Source organism: Schistocerca cancellata, chromosome 4, assembly GCF_023864275.1.
Source record: "Schistocerca cancellata isolate TAMUIC-IGC-003103 chromosome 4, iqSchCanc2.1, whole genome shotgun sequence".
Lineage (NCBI taxonomy): Eukaryota > Metazoa > Arthropoda > Insecta > Orthoptera > Acrididae > Schistocerca > Schistocerca cancellata.
The window spans coordinates 781,271,948-781,297,259 of record NC_064629.1 but is presented as its reverse complement, the minus strand read 5'-3'; the positions used below and the strand labels follow the sequence as shown (position 1 = coordinate 781,297,259).

The 25,312-nt window shown below is 40.3% G+C and overlaps 1 protein-coding gene across 1 annotated transcript in view; it reads left to right on the top strand.

Annotated features, from left to right (window-relative positions):
* Positions 1-25,312, top strand: part of LOC126184429 (uncharacterized) — a 417,753-nt gene that overhangs the window by 244,851 nt on the left and 147,590 nt on the right. The window contains exons 4-5 of the mRNA XM_049926819.1: positions 5,345-5,398; positions 14,190-14,372. Coding sequence (XP_049782776.1) covers positions 5,345-5,398; positions 14,190-14,372 — 237 coding nt within the window. The remainder of the gene's footprint in view (positions 1-5,344; positions 5,399-14,189; positions 14,373-25,312) is intronic.

The window sequence follows — 25,312 nt, the reverse complement described above, 5'->3', positions numbered from 1 at the left end:
CTGAACTGTACGGTAAGGTGTCGAAATTGAGTGACTGTAGGAGGATACAAGATGAATTCGAAAAAATTTCTAGCTGATGTGATGAATGGCAGCTAGCTCTAAATATAGGGAGATGTAAGTTAATGTGGATGAGTTGGAAAAACAAACCCGTAATGTTCGGGAATGGCATTAGTAGTATCCTGCTTGACACAGCCACGTCGTTTAAATATTTGAGCGTCTGTTTATTGGGAAAATTTTGGGGGAGTGTGGTTCATCTGTAAAGCAGACCACATACAGGACTTTAGTGGGACTTATTTTTGAGTACCGCTCGGGTGTTTGGGATCCGCACCAGGTCGGGTTAAAGTAAGAGATCGAAACAATTCAGCAGTTCAGAAGAGGGCTCCTAGGTTTGTTACCTGTAGGTTCAAACAACTCGCAAGTATTACGGAAATACTCCAGGAACTAAAATGGGGATTCCTGGAGATAGGTGACGTTCTTTTCAAGGAACATTATTGAGAAAATTTAGAGTACCAGCAGTTTAAGCTGACTACAGAATGATTCTGCTGCCGCCAACATACATTTCGCTCAAGAACCATGAAGATATGAGAAATTGGAACTAACATGGACGTGTATAAACTGTCATCTTTCCTTCGCTCTATTTGCGAACGGAACGGGGAAGGAAATGACTAGTAGTTGTACGGGGTACCCCCCACGCACCGTACGCTGGCTTGCAGAGTATGTAGTATGTACATGCAGATGTATATGTGGATGTATATACTAAAGTCATCTATCGCGAAGAAGACCTTTGGTTAGTTGTACTGCTTCATTAATAATAAATTAAACTGTGTTATTTATAAAAGTGCGTTTTTCCTTTTTTCAGTTAATAAAATCTCTTTTCGAAATAGTTAACAGTATACTTTGCTTACTTAACCACTAGCATAAAAATCTGCTTCTCAAAAAAAAAAAAAAAATTGTGTGATGTTTTTGGAAGGTTGTTGGGGGTGTGGTGTAGTGGGGGAGGGGGGGGGGGGTGATAAGCTAAAACTCCACACCAAAGGCCAGATTACCTAGCTACGTCCCTGCCAGTCAGTTCCATGGAGACAGCGAACAATGTTTTGCGAACTCGGTAGTAGCGGGTAGTCGTGTCGTATGGCGGTTTGGGTGGCGACTCACACGCATTCACATAGTCTAAAGTTCTTCGATATTCATAAACATTTCTGTGTTAGTCTCGAGTGCGACTTACTACGAATTACGAATCATGCTGAACATTTAAGAATGAGGTTAGTTCGATGATAGGAAAGGAATTGTTGAACGCTGTTGGAACTTCTATAAAGTAATTGTGTAGTTTGTCTTAAACTGAACTGAGTATGAACTTTAATATTCTGCGGAATTGATGGTTGGTATTTTCTCACACGCCTGCTTATATCAAGTACATACTCCCTGGTTTCGAATTATCCTTCTGATCCATTTTGGTGGAATAAACTCTGTTTAAAATTTACGCCGATCTAAGAGTCACATGAATTTTTAAGCTGGTCCACTTTGTACTGAAATTTGTAAATTTTTCAGCCAGTCGCCAGTAATTTTTGCACTCGGCGCTATGTGCGTACCCCAGGACGATGCAGAACAACTGATCCACGCACTCATTTGTTACACCGGATAATGGCAAAGTGGTCATTTATGGAGCAGTAGTCTTTTATTATCTACGACTTTCGTCTACAAGTCCGCCTCGTTAAGTCGTAAGATTTTTCTTATGTGAAAACAGCAGTTGAGTCTTTGCTCCTTGAAGTGCCTGCTGTAATTAGAATTTTCGTCCAGTTCCGCTGGCATTATCGCCTGACACCTTTGAAATATAAATCCATATCTGAAATCAGCAAACCACAACGAAGTGAGTTATTGTAATCCGTCATTATTATTTCCTATTCTTAATACATCTTGTAACTTATGAATTGTTTCGACAAATAATTATTTATTATGTAACTTTAGCACAACGCTAATAAAGCTTACCGTTACCAAAGTTCTACACGATGACAAGATCTCAGTGAGCGCAAAGCCCTGACCAATATTAGTGCTTACCGCGTATATGTACTGTACAACCAAAGCGACAGTCCCATATCTGTTAGTTAAAACCTTTTTTATCGCTTAATATTTCAATCTCAAACTGCACAAACCATCATAGTAAACATAATAAAGAAAGCAAGGATTTTCCAAACGTTTTTTAGAAGGAATATATATGTCCTACGATTATTGATGTTGCTGCAGTGTTTCGCAGTCTGTTTGAAGGTGAAGTACAATTTAAGTCCAAAAGGATAGGTGGGCAGTTGGTTGAAACTAATTTTGATGGCAGAAAGTGATTTACGTTGTGCACATCAGGATGTTAATAAAACTCTCAACAGATAAACGCGCTACGCTAGTCCAGTAATTGACCAGCTGAAGCAAACAACTACAGTACTTTCACGAGAAATGTTTAACTTTTACTAAAATAAGATGTTCTAACAAATTCATTACTATACTCAATCATTTTATCTGTTCACAGTTTACGACCATCACTGGCTATATTCATCTCCAATAAGCAGCATGCTCTATTAACTGGCGTAGTCACAAGTCATGCGTTGTCGCCAGTGATGGAGTCTGGTAACAAATGTTTCTGAAGTAGTTCAGAATTTGTATAAATTGTGGATATAGGTAGCCCAAGCGCATTACCTGCCTAGAAGTACAGATACTCATTTTTGGGCAAGTTGAGGTGTAGTAGAATTTGGATTTCTGTTTATTGTGTACCCCTTTCTATTTTTTCTTTGCCATACATTTACGAGTACCATCCGCTTCTTTCAGAAGAATAACATGCCAGTGTATTGCTCACGTTGCCAGGACTCACTTCCCTTCGTTGAGCTACACTCAGGCGGACTGTTAGTAAGCAAACTTTTATAGATTTCAGGCCTGTTTTTCTGGTACTTAGAAAAGAACTTGTTAGTAAGCAGACTTTTAGTAGCTTCGTTGCCGTTTCTGTTTCCATTGCTTTGTACACGATTGCTGCCTGTAGTTTATTCCCCATCAAAATATTTATTTTCAGAGATGTGAGTTGCTGATCGAGACTGAATCAACTGAGCCGGTGCAGTATTTCTCAGACTTCCAGGAAAGTAAAATTAATCCAAATATTTGCCTGCTTCGTAAATCATGGTTCGGTTTGTCCGTTGTTGGTCTTTTTCCCGTAACCGAGTCGCACTTACCGAGTGAGGTGGCGCAGTGGCTAGCACACTGGACTCTCATTCGGTAGGACGACGGTTCGATCCCGTGTCCGGCCATCCTGATTTAGGTTTTCCGTGATTTCCCTAAATCGCTCCAGTCAAATGCCGCGATGGTTCCTTCGAAAGGGCACGGCCGAGTTTCTTTCCTAATCCGTTGAGACCGATGACCTCGCTGTCTGGTCTCCTCCCCCAAAACAACCCAACCCCCCCCCCCCCCAACCCCCAGTCGTTCTTAGTTTCATTCATTTCCAAAGTAACGTGGCTTGTGGCTTCGGTAATGATGAAAACTGGCAGGGAGTAGGCTTCGCCATAACAGAAATGCCAATTTACACATATGCAAAGTTCACTGCTTTCTCCTATTATTTCTTCCCTTTCCTCATTGTTCACGAATGATATGCGGGAAGAACGCCTGTCGATAAATCTCAGTATTGCGTTGATTGACTGTTCCCTCGGTTCTTGGTAAAATATTTTACACATTTATGAATGAAAACACACGACACTTCTGTAATATTCTACAATATTTGTTATTTATTTCACAAACCGGTTTTCGGTTCTTACGCCATCATGTGTTTAAATGACGGTTGACTGTTCTGTTTTGACACATTTAATTGCACTGAAAAATAAGTAAATAAATAAATGATATTGTAGAATATTACACCAGTGTTTTGTGTGTTTTCATTCACAAATGTATAAAATATTCTACCAAGAACCGATGGAACAGTCAATCAATGCAACTAAATGTGCCAAGACAGCACAGTTATCCACCATTTCAACGCCTGCTAATGTTGTAACAGCCGAAAATCGGTTTGAGAAATAAATAATAAGTATTGTAGAATATTACACCAGTTCTGAGTGTGCTTTCGTTCATAACTCTCAGTAAAGACCAGAATTTCTTTGATTTCATACGATATGTATGGGAGGAATTTGTACGTTCCCTGACTATTCTTGGAACTTACCTAACCACAGTCCAGTGCACCATCTAAGCTAAAATTCAGTTACCTAGAATATTCATCATCACACAACTTTCCTAAGCTTCAGTCAAAAAGTACTGGAATGCGGATATCACACTTTTATACAATTTTCTGACTCGAATCTTCTATTCCCTTTCCCTCACGAAATTTGTTCCAAGCAACTGAAAACAGACTGTAGGAAACTCCGATATGGAATATATGGCCGAGGTTTCTGCGTAATGTGTGATTCAAGTATGGCTTTCTTCTAACCCTCATCAGCAGTCGATACGACACTCAAACGAGAGCAATTAATGGTGCTCATGAACAGCTGTTTACTATTTTAATAATATGTCGTACACCTTATTATACTGTAGTTCGGCATGATTACGTTCGCTGTGGATACGACGACAGTGATATGTACATATATTCGTACACAGCAGACGTATTACCCCAAAGAGAGTAACATACATTCTTTGCTCTTCATCTGCTAAAGTCATCGCAGTGTATTTCCAATTCCTGAGTCTGCCACAAACAGAAAGCAGATGATTGCGGGCACTGAAATACAATTGCTTCTACCCAAACCTGTCCACCGAGCGAGGTGGCGCAGTGGTTAGCACACTGGACTCGCATTCGGGAAGACGACGATTCAAACCCGCCTCCAGCCATCCTGATTTAGATTCTCCGTGGTTTCCCTAACTCGCTTCAGGCAAATGCCGGGATGGTTCCTTTGAAAGGGCACGGCCCACTTCCTTCCCCATCCTTACCTAATCCGATGGGACCGATGACCTCGCTGTTTCGTTCCCTTCCACCAAATCAACCAACCAACCAGAACTGTCTCATCGTCCACGTACTGGTGTGGACGATATCCTTGTAGACTAAGACAGATTTCTTGTCAACCTTTAGCTTTCTTTTTTCAATGCTGACGCTTTTATACCTTTTTTCGAACTGCAACAATATATTTTCCGAAACATGTTTCATTAATTGTGCATCCATATCGTTTTCATTAATCAAACGCTTCTCCCAAGAAGTAAACATACTTCTTTATTGACAGTGAAAAAGTACGACCCCACTTTTGTTTATGGGTTAAAAAATGTGAAAATCATGATGGACAAATGATTTGACATTCACGCTCGTATTTTGGGGATAGTGAACTAAGTATTTCCTTTGTTGCAGATGTTCAAGAAGATGTGTAGTATGTGCATACGTAAAGCTGGCCACAGTCCGAAGGTTTGTTTGCACGTAACAGCGCTTTACTGGGCATGGTCCTGTTCGAATTGATGTGCCCTTACTATCCTCTAACCCGAGAAGTGACTCACTCAGTCAGTTATACGGGAAATTAAATTTTAACGTGTAACCCCGAACCACTGTGTAACTCTGTTCTTAACATTTTAAAAAGATTGCCAGCGATTATAGACATGTTACCTACAGAAAAGGAACTAAGGTCACAGGGGATCTTAAGGTAGATCCTTGGATTTATGGATTGCCACTAACCGCACAGCCGTCAAGTCAATCTGCATTTTTTGCATGCACCAATTAATTTAAACTGTCACGTGTATGCCTTCTCATGGGTTAATGGAAGAGCAAGAAATAAATGCTTGTTGTTTGTCTCTAGTGTCTGACTTCACATCGACAGCCTCAGTTTGACAAGGCTGCAGGAGAAAGCTCGCGTGTAACTTGTATTACAAGTCTCGTATAGAAGACTTACGTATTCGCCTTCCGATACCGATTTTTTGTTAGTCTGCTCTAGTCGAAAACTATACTTTTCTATGGAAAGTTATATATATGGAGCTTCCAATCAATGTAAGCAAAACTAATTGTAAACGTTTAGTTTAGAGACGTTAGAAACATATAAAACATTTCTACGGAGAGTAATTAAGAACTTTACTATACAGAATATTACTAATAAAAATTCGTTTTTCAGCCCAACTAAATTGGAGAGCCTCATAGTTAAGGCGACTGCTCATGAAAATCAGGAAATCTATGTTCGAGTCATGGTATTAGTATTAATTTTGATGTGTCACTTTAGACGTTTGACAGTATATATTACATTGCGGTATGATAATTTATCAATAGTCGCAACCTCGTCTCCCCTTGATATGGAAGAGGGAAACGAAGTGGAACTACGTAAATCAAATCCGACTCTGGAGATGGCATTTCGACTTGACATCTATCAAATTTATATACTTTGCCTCAGCTGCTACGTCATTCGGCGTAGATCTTATAGCGGAACAGCTCTCATCGGCTGTTCTCACGCTTTCGCAAAATATGACCTTTCTCTGCAGTTCACGAAACGAGAAATAGTGACCGTGCTAAAGTCACACTGAACTGTCCAAAAAAATAGACAAACGGATATATAGAGAACCGATAACACTACCTGCGTGTCAGACTCGCAATATACCACCACCATTGCAACACAATATACTTTAATTTCCTTCAATAATCTATCCATTGCTCATAATTAACTGGAACTGGTTGTGACCTAAGTAATCACAATTTGTTGCGTACCACACAAGACACAGTATTCGTACACGAACAAAATAAAATACGTAAAAAAATAACAGCATAACACATTTAAACACCGAAAAATCGCTGAAGGGAACATGAGGCAAAATATTGATCACTGAGCACGTGTATTTGCACCTCGCCGTGTTTATACAACGCAGTAAGGTCTCAACATACGAAACACAGTAATCAAGATCGCACAGGGAAACACAAGCCGTCACAAATTTGCATCAGCATAAAGACACGTCAATTACGGTTCGCAGTCATACAAACCCAAATACATGGTACTGAAATTAGAGCAAGCAATACCAACAGCGTTTGTGCTCCAACACATTTTGTAATTTCAAATTAGTTGTCAGGTACCATAAAGGGTAATTCTCATTAATATGCAGTTCAGTTCAGAACTAACAAACATGTGGGCTCGTATTTAATAACTCATTCCTTAGGTGAACATTTTAAATACGATACCAGTTATGTCTCCTGTATGTCACTATTAATCAGGACAAACTATTGCAGGCAGATACAAAAAATTCACACTGAACTATAAATTTAGTTTTGACTGAAATCACTTGTTTTTGCAATCGAAAGTATTTGAAGTACTGAGTGGTCAAGGTACAATTTGGATAAGCCCTGATCAAGGCTGCAGTACTCCGTCGACATTTCACTGTAGCAGTTGTGAAGTTGAAGTTGCCTCTGGCGCTTGTGTTCAACGTACGAGCGAACCCATGTTCGATCGAACTTGTCATATTGTGAGTATTGGCATCTTCCACCATTAACAACGCTACTAATTATGCCTACTATTCATTACAACCGCCATTTCTTGTCTAGGCTACTCGGTTATAAGTTTGACCAGGGCCTCTTGGTCTACTTTACCTCACAAGTTGTAATATCATTGATCTTATGTACGTGTGGTGTCTTCTCTGTGGTTCAACTAACGGCAAAACATATACTTGTAAGTATTTCCAGTAACCAAGGTGAAACTTCACAAATTTTAATTGCAGACAAATTGCATCTATTTTCAGAACCATCCACATGATGGTCAGCTTGCAGTTGAAACTGCTCCTAACTTATCACAGAACCAGGCCAGTAACCTGCATAGACTCAATGGAGTCTAATCTGCTTGTATGAGTGGCAATTAACAATACTCCAGTACTGTTCTATGAGTACGTAACTGCTGGAGGGGACTCACACTGACTAAACATGACTTGAGCATGGCGGTGACTTGCAGTGAATGTCCGAAAGTGTATGCTTAAAGACGACTTCCACAACATGTCTGATTGACTATCTAACTACTACTTAAGACATTGTTCATGATGCTTAGTTAAGGACTCGCATTATAAATTTTCTACAAGCAATATCAAAAGTTAAAATACACACTAATTTTATTTTTAATAATGACATAAACGACAGAAGTCGTAAGCATTGTTGTACGCATTACTTAGCAGCTATTTTGTTTAACTGTTGACTGTGAATTCTTTAAATGGCTGTTATATTGAGATCTACTTTCATGAAAGGATTTTTGAATGAGCATATTTCTCCCGCATTTTCTAAGAAACACGGGTGAGATTATTCTAGAAACAGAATCTTATATTTGGCATATTTCATTAAGTAACAGGTTTTGCCAAGCAATAATATACATTTTTTATCAACAGAAAACTTGAGGCTACAAAATGGTAACAGGAATTTTGGATGGTTAACATTCTACAATTTTAATAATTTGTGTTTCATGTGGCAATAATATTTTTGGATATTAGTATTTCCTAAACTAAAAAAACTGAGAGAAGAAAATTTTATTTATATATAAGAAAATACGGCTGCAAAATGTGATATAACAATCCTGAATCAAGCGCTTATTAGTGGGATCGAAGTTTTGAGTGCATGTGGTTTTACCAGTTTTTAAAACTTGAATATTTTCTTAAGTAAAATACTTCTGTCCAATATATCGCGGTCGCCAATGAAATGTAAGTTGGCCTCGAACCAATAAGGAACAGATAAAAACCTCCTGAAAAAGAATTTTGGCATTACAGGTAAATACTGTATGTGGATTAGGCAAGATAACAGGAGGAGAATCATATAAATGAAAAAACTATTTAATTGAACACTTTCTTTAGACGGACTACCTAGTAGAAAAAAGTTTTTCCTAGACCCATACTGATTCCTATTCCTACACAGAGAGTCCTGAAAATGTGTCCTTGTGAATTTTTAATAGTTATGACAATACTTCTAAAATATAAAACGAAAAGCATAGGACGCAACCAACAGATAATTGGTGCATAAATAGTTCACCTATGTCACCAACAATTTTACTGTACTCCAAATGATATGAATTGTTGTACGATTTTTCTCAGCGACAGCTACTTTCTACACTCCTTACTATTATCTGTTGCATGTGACCCACGTTTTTCAGGACTATCTGTACATGGTTAAGAATCTGTATGGGGTTAGGAGAAATATTTTCTACTTTTTACAGCGTTTGAAAAACGTGTAAAATAAACAAGTTTTTATTTAAATAATTCTTTTCTGCTTTTTAGTCTTGTGTATGTGAAATTTTCAATCGATTGCAAACATATGGATGAGACAACAACGAAGAGATGTGGTACATTTAAGGTTTATTTCAGTTTCTCTTCAGTAGTCAAACGATATGTTGGCTTCTTCCTACGTCTATCTCGCAAGAGGAGCGTGAAGGTATAAGTTAGAGGTAATCGAACTCACTCAGAAGCTTACCAGCAATCGTTCTTACTGCGAAGCATTCCCGACTGGAAGAGGAAAAGGGGAAAATAACAGTGGTACGCAAGGAATCCTCTGCCACACATTCTACATCTATCTACATCTACATCCATACTCCACAAGCCACCTGACGGTGTGTGGCGCAGGGTACTTTGAGTACCTCCATCGGTTCTCCCTTCTATTTCAGTGTCGTATTGTTCGTATTAGACAAGAAAGCGAGGTAATATCGCATTGTCACCCAGTTCTGAGCTACAGTCGCTTGAATAAGATCGTGGTCGGGTTAATCAGTGGAGAAATGTGTCTGACAACAAACTAAAAGATGTACATACGTCATATGTAAAAGAAAAGAAAAATGCAACTACCGCTAATAATATGTCCAGTCACCCGCAGAGTCGATAATCGCGTGACATCTCTGAGGCATGCTTGAATCAAAGTTTTCCGCATATTCAAGTGGATGTGTCAAATTCGAGTTGACAGCTGTTTCAAAGTGAAGATCTTTTTTCCTTACAACTTCTTTTTGACGTAAGACCAAACATTTTCAGTAGTATCAGCGTCAGGCGACTTTGACCCGAACACCTTCCTCCCTTTTCCAGTAGCTGCAAAGCTTTCTGAAGTGCATCGGATAATTGCCTTCTTACAGTATCCAGCTTTCATTTCTGTCAATAAAGCAACGTTAGGCAATCGGCATCAAACACCTTTTATAAACGAGACGCGTAAGCTGTACTCATGTCTCTTCTTGTGTATATCAATCAAGAATTTTAAAAAAAGTAAGCTAATGCTTTATGAACATTGCATGAAGGACAAAGGTTCCCTCTGTTTGGTTGTGATAGAACTGAAGCGGTATCTTTTACCATCTGCGTAATGCCGAACACTCTCTTACTTGACAGACTGTATGTTTAAAGTTTCAGATCTCTAGCTGATCAGGAAGTTACTTTAAAATCAATTGCAAAATTTGTACAGAACCGACCTTATAAAAAAAGTGTTCAAATAGTGTTTATGTTTGGGGAGATATCGGCAGCAAGTAAATCTCTTCCATTTTGCTGCGTTGCAACGTATTTTTGTCGCTCAGGAACAGTCAGCAGTTTCAGACTATGATAGTGCCTAATAGTGAGCTTCCGGGAGTTCAACCGATCAGCTGTTTCTATTTTCTGTACAATATTTCGACGACCGACCCCTCTGTCTCCTTCAAGTGCTGCGAGTTTTGCTATTATGAGTCCTCGCTGCCTGGACTCCAACCAGACTTTGAGCTATTGTTGGTCTCACGCCACTATTTATAGCCGTGTTCGATTCCCTATGTCCACTGCGTCCTTTGATGCTCTACTGTTTTACAGAGCACGAACTGATACTCCGTGAAACGCAAATTCCTTCATCGTTTCCCAACTCTCATGGATGTGATGGTGGGCGATATTTTAATTTTTTGTGTGGCCAAATGGAGCGGAAAAGCTTCAAGAGTTCCTGGAACATTTAAATTCCAACTGTCGTATATAGAATTCACGATGGAACTTGAAAATGAAGGTCAGATACCTTTCCTCAACGTGTTAGTTAAGACAAGACCGGATGGTTCCCTGAGTCACAGTGTACAGTCAGTTCCTCAAGAAAGTGTACGCTGTTATCTGTTTGAAATAAAAGACGCTATTATAAATATATGTTAACATAAAAATACATGTTATTACTAATTTCACAATTACCTACTAGCTAATCCAGTCGCCACTGTTATCAAATGTTCAAATGTGTGTGAATTCTTATCGGACTTAACTGCTAATGTCATCAGTCCCTAAGCTTACACACTACTTAACCTAAACTATCCTAAGGACAAACACACACACCCATGCCCGAGGGAGGACTCGAACCACCGCCGGGACCAGCCACTGTTATAGATTACAGCTTGGCACCTTAGTCCTCTCTCCGGTAAATCATCCACATTTCCAAACTCTAAATATCGTTTGACCCACTTCGCAACGAATGTCTTTAACTGTCTAACAATTTTAGCAGCAGTTCCATATGAAAGCATTGGTCCCTTTGGATGATTTATAAGGAACACTGCCTCGTGAAGCTTCGGATATTTTGCACTATAACCGATAAAACAAAACATTCAATTCTCGCACTGTTTATCTATATCCTGTGTAAAAGCTCATTGTTCACAAATTCGAGACCACTACCAGAGATGTCGCAGCGGACGTTAGATTTAAAATTATGGCGTACAATTTCTTGTGGAACTGACTGTACACGGAAAACCTAGACACACTGACCTCTGTCCCCATACCTGGAGCCATCAGAAAGCAATTCGGTGCTAAAGACGCTGGTCCATAGAATTCTAACACTTTCAGATAAGGAGAGCCTCGCCAGAGAATTACAACACCTACGACTGGTGTTCCGAAGGAATGGGTAGTCAGAGGATCAAATTGGAGGGGCGATGCAGTCAAAATTAAGAACACCTGAGAAAGAGGTTGAGGCCGATATCGAGGAAGAAAAGTCGAAAACAGTTTGTCTGCCTTTTGCTGGCCCAATATCCAGAAAGATCGATAGACTTTTACGAAAATACGCTATCCAGTGTATTTCGCTCCCTTCAACTAAGATAAAAAGTATATTCTGTAATGTTAAAAACAATCTAGGTCCCAGAAAGTAGGGTGTGTAATGCACGTGAATGCAGTGTGTCTTAGGTTGGGCGGACTATCAAAACTGTCAGCCCGCCCGTTTAGCCGCGCGGCCTAACGCACTTTCCGATGTGGGAAGGAGCGCCTGGTCCCCGGCACGAATCCGCCCGGCGGAATCACAAGTGTGTCGAGGTCCGGTGAGCCGGCCAGTCTGTGGATGGTTTTTAGGCGGTTTTCCATCTGCCTCGGCGAATGCGGGCTGGTTCCCCTTATTCCGCCTCAGCTACACTATGTCGGCGATTGCTGCGCAAACAGGTTCTCCACGTGCTTGTACACCACCATTACTGTACCACGCACACATAGGGTTTACACTCGTCTGGTGTGAGACGTTCCCTGGGGTGGGGTGGGGGGGGGGGGCTGGTACCGGGGCCCGAACCATACAATAATCCTGAGAGAGTGGTTCGGTATGGGGCGGCGGAGGGGTGAACTGGACTGCGGCAGCCGTCGTGGGGTTGAGGACCACTGTGGCTTCGGCGACGACGGAGCCTGTCCGTCGCTTCTAGGCCCCCAGTTAACATACAATACACTACAGTCAGCACCGTCAAGGAGAGATGCAAGAAACATCAGCGACACACCTGGGGAAAACAACCAAACAAAGCAGCTGACACCGAGCACTGCCTCGAATAATCATGAGATGAAATATGAAGAAACCATTATCATGCTGCAAACGTCAAATCTCCGGGACTGCGTAATTAGGGAGTCTGTTGAAATAAAGATGTCAGAAAACCTAATAAACAGGGATGGAGGCTTCAGTTTAAATAACGCTTGGGATCCGGCACTCAATTTATTAAAATCTCGCCGACCATCTCATCCGTCAGAGCTGGAAAACACCGTGGTAATTTGAGTTTGAAGTTATATCAGTGCGTGCTCTGTAAAACAAAGAGCATCAAAGGGCTCAGTGGACGTAGGGAATCGAACTCGGCTGTAAATAAGGGCATGAGACGAACAATAGCTCACAGTCTGGTTGGAGTGCAGGCAGCGTGTTCACATAACAGTAATACTCGCAGCACCTGAAGAAGGTGGCTGGTTCGGTAGTCGAAATATGGAGCAGAAAATGGAAACTCACTATTAATTTTTCACGTCCAGAAGACCTGAGAGATCATACGACAATGCCAAACTGACAACTCGTCAAAATATGTGTTGTTCAATAAGTTTTTCAAACAGAAATTACACGTTTCTTCAACATTCTCGTGCTGTACAATTTACGCACTTTCAGTAATCAAATAAAAAGATAAACATTACAGTTTAGGTACCACATAAATTGATAATATGTTATTTAGGTTTGATCTACAGTATTAGAATGTACTTAAGGGGGTAGGACGTCAAATGGGCCGATTTGGAGCAGGATAGGCACCACAGGACATTTTAATTTCCACTGTCTATACTTTTACAAATAAATCAATAAAAGGATTCAGACTTATAGCAGTGGAAGTTCAAAAAAGTAAGAAAATAATTTTTTATATGTGAAATTTCATCATTTTTCACTTACTATTGGCTGCGTTTATTGCTATAGGTGCACTTTTCTTCAAAAGTAAGAGATATTCTTTGATGAATTTTGCACAGCATACAAACCATACTTACAGGTGTATGAAACTCTAGAATTTTCCATATCTATTAAAAACTGTGGTAAAAAATTTAGATAATTAATATAAAATTTGAGTTTTTTTCTAAGCATTAACTTTAAAATGTAACATATCATTCATTTTTTCATAAATTAAATAAATTCTAGAGTTTCATACACTTGTAAATATGGTTTGTATGATGTGCAAAATTCATCGAAGAATCTCTCTCACTTATGAAGAAAAGTGTACCTATAGCAACAAATGCAGCCAACAGTAAGTGAAAAAAATTACGAAATTTCACATGTAAAAAAAAATTATTTTGCTATGTTTTTGAACTTCCACTGCTATGATTGTGAATCCTGAATTCTTCCTGGTCATTCTGACAAGGTTTTACGTATTTATTTGTAAAAGTATAGACAGTGGAAATTAAAATGTCCTGTGGTGCCTCTCCTGCTCCAAGTCGGCCCGTTTGACGTCCCACCCTCCTTAACTGCATGTAGAAGATTGAAGATGATGTATGGAATCTCGACTGAGCAATGGTCAACAAGACTGAAGTACTGGGTGACGTTCCAGGTGAGCTTCAGCAACACGGTCTCGCCGCAGCAACAGCAGCAGCAGCAACACCAACACCAACAACAGCAGCAGCAACAGCAGCAGCAGGCGCCCGCCGAGCCGGTGACGCTGGCGACCCTCAACAGGGACTGCTTCATCATACCTGTGGCCAGCCTCGACCGCTTCCTGCCCGCCGGAGTGCCCGTGAGTACCCCTCCGCCTGTCACAGATATATGTAGCGAGATTTTACGCTCACCATTAAGCCATGATTTCGTCTGAGTATGTCGTGCTTTGAAGGCACATAAAGTACTCCTCGGAAGAGAATCTGAAGTATAACCGAATGAGTAACACCAATTGTATGCCATTCTGGTTTATTTTTATATGTGCATATTTTAGATGCAAATACTTTGTCGATACAACCACTCTTTTCCGTCACTAGCTGTTCGTTTCAGTTCCACATCTTCTCAATGCCATTTCTTCCTAGGCCGTAATTTTCCTTTCTTTCCTAGCACTTTCCGTTCAAGAATGTTAACGACGGAAGTATTGTGTCTGATGATATGTTCAGTGAAGTTAATTTTTCACTTTTCCATTTCCTTTAATAATCTTCTCTCTTCATTGACTTCCCTTAAGACACGAAGGATTGCTTTCCTTTCCGTCCAACAGGTTTATCATTTTCCGCTATATCTACATTTCAGCCGTTCGAGTTGGTTTCTTTCCAGTTATTCCAGAGTCCACTTTTTACTTCCGTAAAGAACTATGCTCAACAATTTTTTTTTCACAATTTTTTTTGACATCTACAATCATATGTTTGGTGCTAAATTTTTATCTTAGTCGTCAATGCATGTTTTGTCAATCTTCTATGTTTTTCCGTACTACCATTACTTTCGTTTTCCGTTTGATCACTTTTAATTTCCATAGTTTAAGAGTATTTAATAGGGTCTACAGGACTCTCTTTTTTTTCGGAGTCTGTAACTACTACGATGTCATCAACAAATCTGATACAATGTATCCTTTCCCACTGACTTTCATTCCCTTTTTCAGACGGGTAATAAATAATCATTATGGAATATGTGGGCTTTAAAAAGTATAGATCGAGGTCTGGGTGCTTTGCCAGGCTCTATTTTACGGGTAGTGTGTAACAATTTCGCATTTTGTAAGATCTTGACTACAGTGGCGCTTATGTTAACATTGCTGTGGCGTTCAAACGGAAATGTTTCACGTCCCCATCAGACAAACTGACAGGAATATTGTTGTGGACGACTCTACTTAGTGGCATGCGGCCAAGTCATCAAGGTGTTTGTGGAACTGAATTCAGCATTTAAGTGATTACTGTTGGCAACAGATGCTATGTGTTTGTCATTCGTGGTGGCTCCGGGAAAATAGGCGAGTTTTTAAAACTTCGGAAACTTAGTTGTCTCCTCTGGTTCACAGCTTGATTTTCATTGGTAGAGATTTTAATGACTCTTCTACTATCTACATTCTTGTTACAACTCCGTGCTTTCCTCCCTTACCTTCCATAGTTGTGCTCTCTATCTCTCCCCATAGACTCGCTCCATGTAGCCAACTTCTCTTGGCAGGGCTTAACTTCCACTAGACTCGCTAATTTTGCTGTTAGCTAATCGAGATTCCTGCTTAGTTCAAGGACCTGAGTTTCGCGTGGCGAAACTGCGAAGCTTTCCTCTCGGCTCCTGACGAGCTATTGTAATTAGGTTTCGGTGTGGTGTACTGCCTTTCGCCATTCTTGCTGGTCGTTTAACGACTGGTTACACCCCTCCCCGCCCCGCGCCTATCCGCTCTACCCCCTGGAGTCCGACAGGCACTATGCGGGACTACTTCTGAGAAAACACGTTTTGAGTGCCCTGACCGCATTGGCTATAATATTTGATAGCATTCAAACCCTGCCACTTCTGCATTGTGATGAATGTTAATTATCTTCTAGAGGAAGTTTTCAAACGTTCTCTCAACATTGAAAGCTGGGAGTATTGAATTATTACATTTTCTACCTTCTATGAATGCTGAGTGTGACTATGGACCGAACGAGGTGGCGCATTTAGAAGACACTGGACTAACAATCGAGAGGACTGTGGTCCAAATACACGTCCGGCTATACTGATTTAGGTTTATCACGGTTTCCTTAAATCGCTTAAAGCGAAGTTTTGGATGGTTCTTACGCATGCCATGTTCAAAAGGGGGTTGGGGGACATCCTACCCCCCCCCATCCCACCTCCACCACCACAACCCCCACCCCCACACCCACCCCCACCCCCACACCCACAAAATGTTTTATTAAATGTGTCAGTATTTATATACGTTCAATATGGTACTGGATAAAATTATCAGGCCAAGGGAAGAAAAAATAAAAGGAATTCAGTTACATAGAACGTGCGCAGACAAGACCATAAAATGCCTGGCATTTGCAGATGACCTGGCAATACTCACAAGGGAACCTCCCCATCGCACCACCCTCAGATTTAGTTATAAGTTGGCACAGTGGATAGGCCTTGAAAAACTGAACACAGATCAATCGAGAAAACAGGAAATAGTTGTGTGGAACTATGAAAAAAATAAGCAAAATATACAAACTGAGTAGTCCATGTGGAAGATAGGCAACATCAAGGTCAGTGTGAGCTCAGGAGCCCCGTGGTCCCGTGGTTAGCGTGAACAGCTGCGGAACGAGAGGTCCTTGGTTCAAGTCTTCCCTCGAGTGAAAAGTTTATTTTCTTCATTTTCACAAAGTTATGATCTGTCCGTTCGTTCATTGACGTCTCTGTTCACTGTAATAAGTTTAGTGTCTGTGTTTTGCGACCGCACCGCAAAACCGTGCGATTAGTAGACGAAAGGACGTGCCTCTCTAATGGGAACCGAAAACATTTGATCGCAAGGTCATAGGTCAACCGATTCCTCCAAGAAAAGCACGTCTGATATATTCTATACGACACTGCTGACGGGATGTGCGTCACATGACAGGAATATGTTGTCGACCCACCTAACTTGTATACTTGGCGAATGGGTAAAAAGATTCTTCTACCTTGCCCGATTTAGGTTTTCTTGTGGATATGATAATCACTCCCAAAAAAGTGATGAAAACGTAAGTGTTTGTCACATAAACTGCAACAAATGAATGCAACGGTTTCACAGTCGCACAGTTTTCCCTGTGCTCTGTCAAAACATATGTTTTCAGCGTTTTCAAATTTTTCCGCGTGTAGACTGTCAAATCCTGCATATGTCCAAGCAAATCTGAACGTGTCCTGCAATTTTGGAGAGCGAAGTTGATTATGTATGAGTGCCTGAACTTCGATGATTGTCTGAAAATAAAAAATTAAAATTTTCACTCGAGAGAAGACTTGAACCAAGGGCCTCTCATTCCGCAGCTGCTCACGCTAACCACGGGACCACACCCTTCATGATGTTCCCTAGGTTGCGCATGGACTACTCAGTTTGCATATTTTGCTTATTTTTTTCATAGTTCCACACAACTTCATCCCGTTTTCTCGATTGATCTGTGTTCAGTTTTTCAAGGCCTATCCACTGTGCCAACTTATAACTAAACCTGAGGGGAGCGCGATGGGGAGGTTCCCTTGTCAGCAACAACAGACAAGAGGCACAAGAAGCACTGGAGAACATATATGAAGCCTCTGCCAAAACAGGTCTATAGAAATCATATAAACGTAAATGTTGTGCGACTAGTGTCTCCCGTCTTTCGATTTGACGCCACTTCGGCGACTTGCGCGTCGATGGTGATGAAATGTTGATGACTAGGGCAGCACAACACCCAGTCCCTAAGTGGAGAAAATCTGCGATCCAGCCGGGAATCGAATCCGGGCTCTTAGGATTGACATTCTGTCGCACTGACCACTCAGCTACTGGGGGCGGACAGATATCATATGAGAAACGGCAGTACATGGAAAGAAAGAACAACAGCACCCAAGTCATGAACACAGAATTCGGGAAGGTTATCAGAGTGGAAAAGCATAAGTATCTAGGGGAATATATACCGTACAAATAGGGGGAGCAAGCATGGCATCCAACACTGAACGAACAGAAAAACTTCATAAAACGTACAAACTGACATGGACGCACTACAATAAAAAAAATTTCAAAACAGGCCAAAGTGGGGCACTACAATACAGCAGAAGAACTAGAAGCGCTCTATGCATCAGAAACGATCACAGTCGGAGAATCTGGCGTCACAGAGGAAAAAAAGAAGAAACAATTAAATTCTCAGAAAAAATTATGGAGCAGTACACAAAGATGGTATACGGGGTGCGACAATAAAGTAATGAGACTGATGTGAAAAACATGTTGCTTACCGTTTTAGTCAAGTTTAGTGTTGTCTCCTTCAAAGTAGTTCCCTTCTGATTGCACACACTTTTACCAGCACTTCTGCCATTGATGGTAACATTTATGGAACTCACCTTCTGTAATATCCTCCAAGACCCTCAACACAGCTTTATGGACATCTTGTGTTGTTTGAAAATGGTGTCCCTTGACCGCCGTTTTGACTCTTGGAAATAGAAAAAAGAAGTGAAGAAGGTTGCTATGGTAGTACTGAAATTTGTTTTGAGGTTAAAAATTGCTGTACTGACAGAGCAGTATGGGATGGCGCATTATAGTGATGCAGAATCCAATTATCAGCAATGTTGGCACGGACACGAAGAACTCTTTTACGAAGTCTTTCTAAAATTTCTTTGTAGTAATATTGATTAATTGTTTGTCCAGAAGGCACCCACTCTTTATGAACAATTCCCTTGGAATCAAAGAAGCACACAAGCATGCATTTCACTTTTGACTTTGACATGCGAGCGTTTTTTGGTCTGGGTGATCCCTTTGAGCACCATTGCGAACTTTGGCGTTTTGTCTCTGGATTGTACTGAAAAAACGAACTTTCATCATCAGTGACAACACGGCTCAACTATTCTGGATTGATTTCCGTTTGCTCTAACAGATCGGCTGCCACATTTTTCCGTGTTTCTTGCTGTAGTGGTGTGAGATTTTTGGGAACCATTTTTACACAAATCTTTCTCATACCAAGATCTTCGGTTATTATTAGACGAACCGTTTCTCGATTGATGTTCAGTTCTTCTGCAATCATTTTCACGGATAATCTTCGATCAGATCGTACGGGTTCACACACCCTGGCCAAGCTGACATCCGTCTGTGAGGTTGATGGTCGTCCAGTGCGGCCTTCATCTTCAGCATTCGTTCTGCCTTCACTAAACATTTTATGCCAACGAAAACCTTGAGCTCTTGACATAACCTCCTCTCCAAAAGCCTTCTCAAGCTTACCGTAAATTTTCGTGGCGTTTTCACCCAATTTAATGCAAAAAGATATTGCATACCGTTGCGCAATATTATGCAGTACCATTTTCGTGACGAGAGGCACAAACACATTTTAACTTAATTCCAGCACAACTCACGACTGTTGCATCGATGTGCCACTTGGACTAGAAGCAGCTTATAGACAAAGATCAAAGATATTGTGCCTAAACAAGCCTGCAGGGTTTCCACTTATTGCAAAGAAAATCAGTCTCATTACTTTATTGTCGCACCTCGTATGCACGAAGAGATCGATCAAAGAATGATACGAACACACACAGACTCACGGACATGATAAAAAAAAGCGATTAACATTTTATGGACGCACACATACAATGAACAACAATAGAAACACAAAAAGGATTTTTTATGTAGTAAACGGCTTCCAAGTGAAAAAGGCGTTTTAAATCGTGTACGTATCTACACATCACGATCAATAAAGTGTCTATGTAACAAAAATATTCGCAAAAATAGATCGGACGAAAGATTTGTGAGGAAATTTCGTCATAGAATTTGTTACATTGAGTAGCAAGCTGCAATTATTGTATTGATTCCAAAGTTCCCTCTTACACTGCTTCTGAGAACTGCTCATGTATACAATTCTGTTGAATGGCGGAAACTTTTGTCCACTCAGACTGTAATATTTATTAAGAAAAGAATGGAATAATTTCACCTTCATTCGTCAAATGCACGGTTGTATTGCTCTTTCTAGAGAAAGTGTACACTTTTATTTCCGAAAATTGCAACACCTATAAGGATGTGGAGTTGAGCATAATTTATGCAGTGCAGGTATGTGATTTCTACGCCCACCTCTCGCAAGGATTGCTAACTAGTGTTGTGATTCTGGCAGTCTATTACCTAGATGGTTCGAATTGTCATTGTGAAACAAATTTTCGGCGCACGGATATACCCCATCTGCTGTGTAGGAGCGACGACGTCCAATTTTCGATCATCAGACTTCGTGCCAAAAGTCGGAAAAAATTTCAGAAAATTCCAAACCACCTTACAATGAGAGGTCATAATATACACTGCTGTGCAAAACTTAAAGATGAAGTAACTTTCACATTCTGTGTCACTTTAAAGTAACATAGCACGATGAAATTTGGACCATACATAGAAAGACTGCTACAACGTAGTAAAGAGATAAATGAAAGAAATAGCCGATGAGACCAACAGGAACGACACTTTTACCCCAAGACAATAATTACACTGAAGCCTATTCGAATCATGATGCTCCCCTCGACATTACAAAAGGCTGGACATTAATAGGGTTGTGATCACCAAGGACTGGCCGAGCGGCTGTAAGCGCTTCAGTCCGGAACCGCGCTGTTGCTACGGTCGTAGGTTCGAATCCTGCCTCGGCCATGGATGTGTGTGATGTCCTTATGTTAGTTAAGTTTAAGTTGTTCTAAGTCTAGGGGACTGATGACCTCAGATGTTAAGTGCCATAGTGCTTAGAGCCATTTGAACCATTCATCCACTAGCGCGGTTGACAACTACTGGTTGCTCGTTGGTGCCTTTTGGACGTACTGCAGTACGTCTCCCCAACGCATCCCTCCTGTGCTCAATGGGACTGAAGCCGAGGGAACGGGCAGGTCAGTCCATTCGCCGAATATTCTCTCGACACGAGATCTCCTCCACCTGCGTTGTCCCATGCGGTCTCGCACAGTCCTCCATAAGAATGATATTAGAGCTGAATGTAGCCCTGAAATGATGGACCTGGGGGACGAGGACACGGTCATAATAACGCTGACTGGTGAGTGTACCTGTTCAGAGTAACACAGTAACACCTGGACCACCAAAATGATCATATTCGACAATGCTGGATGTATACCCATATGCCGAGAGGTGGGATCGCGTAATGTAAGCAGAAAAAATTTTCAAACATTATGGTTCACACTGGATTGCAGCTCACATTGCATCAGGCTGTACTAAGTAGAGGACCACACGGCAACGGGTTTTGTAATTTTTTATATTTCTGATACGTGAAGATCAGAACTCATATATACATCTCCCAAAGCAGTTCGACAAAACTCTCAAAAATTCTCTATAAAATTGGCTTTGAAATTCCCCGACCACGTTTAATATGCTAAAATAATGTAGATAACTTTCGACAATCAGTTTGGGTCTGTAGTAGAGTGCATACTCGCTGCAGGGGGACGTGGGTTCGATTCCAGGTGCAATCAAATTTTAACCAAAAGTGCACATTTTAGGAGCATTCCAGTGAAGTGCAGAATATATAAGGCGTACGAGACTGGAACTCGCTATATCGAGTCTCGTTTCGGTCTTTTTTTTTATTTGAGAATTAACCAACTGAGATGACCTAATACTTTCAGCTCTTCTTCTTTCTTCGTTCTTTTTTCTATTTTCCAAGTACTCCCTCATTTTCTCCCCATGTTGCCCTTTCCTTCCTACTGTCGAAATTGCTCCCGATTTCTTATTTCTTCTACACTGAAAACTTTCTAAATTTAGTATTTTATTCTTAAAAGGCTTTTGTCTATTATTCCTGATTCTTTGATGTTGTTTCTTTCCAGTTGTTTCCTTATTTCTGTTGAAACGTCCCCTTTTGAAAAATTATACAGGACTGAGTTTAAACTGACACACAATATTTTTAGCACAACGCAATCTGACTTTCAAAAATCCCTCCAAAAGAATGGCCCTGACTAACATTAACCTATACGTTTCACAAATCACTTACCTCACAAAAATCTTGCTTACTCGAACTACTGCAATACAGCGAGCGCCACTACTGCCAGCTAAATAAAAGATTCAAACTACTGAAGGCACTAACTACTGATAGGCATAGTTAGCAAATGAAAGATTTTGATAGAGAACAAACAATGTATTTACCTTAATAGTGTTGAAAAGTCATAATATACATAGCAGTTCATGACATCCAGTCTTACAAATTTCAAAACTACGCCATCTCTCTCTCCACATCCACCACTGCTGGCGGCTCACCTCCAACTGCGCAACGCTACGCGCTGTTAACATCCAGCTGCCCAACACTACAATGGCCAACAACAATGCAAACCAGCCGCAGACTGCACACAGCACAGCCAGTGATTTTCATACAGAGCGCTATGTGGCGTTACCAATAAAAAACCTATACAGTCTACTTACACTGTAATCCATGCTACTGTAGATTTCTTCCTCTATAAATACAGGAATATTTGTTTCGTTAACTTGTTCTCAGTCATTTGGTATGGAGTTCAAAAAAGATTAATTTTCTCTTAGTCATTACTTCTGGTATGTCCTCTACATTTTTGTATATCTACTCACTACTTCTCATTTTCCAACCATCTGTAGTTTGTATTGTACCCATTATTTTTTTAATAATCCGTATATAAAGTACCTCTATTTTGTCCAGCACAGAATTCCTCATTAGCTATTCACATCCATATAAACATTCTGACCGTAGCACTGTGGTAGGGTGTTTTAGTTTTGTTTTTCTGGATACGCATTTCTTGTTGTAAATATCCTCATGCTCATTCCATTTTATTAACTCTTCAACCTACAACAAATTTTTAGCCCATTCTGTTGTATATTTGCCCCAAGATACTTAAATTTACTTACTCACTCTGTTTTACCTGTTTGTGTTTCTATGAATTTTAGTAAATTTTTAATGAATTTTGATTTTTCAGCTGAAATTTTGAGACCAGTTCTATTTGCTGTTTCTTCCAGAAGGTTTATTTGAGTATCTGCATCTAATAGATTTTCTGAAAGTATTGCAAAATCGTCTGCAAAGCCAGACACTTTGCCTTAATTCCATTTGTTTCTTTCCCAGATTGTGATTTTTTAGCTTCAAATTCCAGATCCTTACAATTTTTGCCAAGAACGTAGTTAAACAATAAAGTTAATAAATCATCCCCTTGTCGGACACCAGTTTTTATTTCAAATGGCTGAGATACTTCTTCCACAAATTGGAATTCTGATATCGCATTTGTTAGAGTTTCACGTATTATGTTTGATAATTTTGCTTTAACACCAAATTCCCTAACGATTTTCTCTAATGTTTCCCTGTCTATCGAATCAAATGCTTTCTTGACATCAATAAATGATACCGTCATATGTTTGCTGGTTCACTTTCTGTGGCGAGTTATTGATTTTAAATTAAAAATCTGTTCTGTGCAAGATATTCCCTTTCGAAGATTCAAAATCGATTTCTGTCATTATTTTTCCGTTTTTTTCCATTCAACGCTAATACTAACGTTATTTAAATACAAAATTTGTCAAATACGTGCTAATTAACACACCTAACAGCTATTTTTATGAAAGATGCACGTCTTCTTATTTCTAGTTATACACCGCACACAAAAATCCAGCTTCAGTACAAACAAAAATTTTTAACTGCCAATCCTGTATAACAGATTGTTAATCAAGACTGCATAATTTAAAAATTACAAATTAAATTTTTTCCTATCTCTTTGTATTTTACGCTTCACGTAAATGTTTATAGAACATGCAACATTGTTTCAAAATTTGTTTCTGCCACGATGAGAACCCAGGTCCCCCATACAGTGAGCGAGTAAGCTACCATAGAGCCACACTGATTGTCGAAAGGTGTCTACCTTTTTTTAGAAGGTTAAACGTAGTCAAAAAAACTTCAACGTAGATTTTCTCGAGAATCTTTGCGACTTGCAGCAACTACTTTGGGAGTGGTATTTTTGTGTTCTGAACTTCACGTACTATAAATATAAAAAATTACTTGTAAGAGTAGATATATGGCACACTGTCTGATCAAAAGAATCTGGACACCGCAATATAATGCTGAATAAACCGCTAGATGTCACGAAAGGCAGATCCGCCATGATGAAGGAAGGCGGAGAGTACTGTGTTGTCAACAGAGAAGTTGTAACAGTAAAATGGGTTGGATAGGAGAGCTTAGTGACTTTGAACGTGGCCTGGTCATTGGATGACACCTGAGTCACAAAACCATCAAAGACAATTCAACCTATACAAGACGACTGTTGGTGATGAGGTTGTGAGGCGGAAACACAAAGAAGCAATAATAGTTAAACCAAGACCAGGCATACCTCATGCAGGTGCCCCGATACTTTGATCAGTGTACAAAAAAGAGCAGCGTGAATGGTCACAGGGCTTTTGCCTCCTCATTGCTTAGAAATATCACCTGTACTGCTCCGCGGACATCTGCTTAGAAAATTTGAAGATTCGGTCCAATGTTTCGTTATACTCTAGTCGTCTACATGCCGTTATCTTGGGGAAAGATAAGACAACATTAGGCTAATGTGACTCATAATTCTTCCCATGCTCTATCTGTGGAAGGGGAAGGGGAGAGTAAGGAACTCTTTAATATCTACTCTTTATTATGAACTTTAGAGAGAAGAACGTCTTACGTGATCTTGGAACATGAACTCGGTCGCTATATCCGCAGCAGAATCTATGACGGTCCAGATGATTTCGTGGTAAGCGTAGCGGACGACGGCAATCGTAGACACCAGAATACTATTGGACACCGAGTTTGCCACTTACTAGATGTATCAGCATCACTTTAAACTTTAATACGCACAAAATGGCGACCAACTAATGGTTTTCCAAACTGTGAAGCGGTTTCTGGAGTAGCGTAAAAGTGAAGAACAAAGTTCGGCTCCGATTGAAAGAGGTGTCAGGAAGAAATTAGATTTCAACACCTGCTGCAAGTAAGGAACTGGTAGGTGACTTTTTCCGCAGGTGATTGATGGCCGTAACTCGTATGACGTTAGTGGTAGACTCGTGGAAGGAGCGAGCACAGAGTGTTTTCTGGCAGTCAGGAGGAGGTGTTACTCTGAAACAGATATAGGAGGCATTTGTAGAGAGTTGGCAGTCTT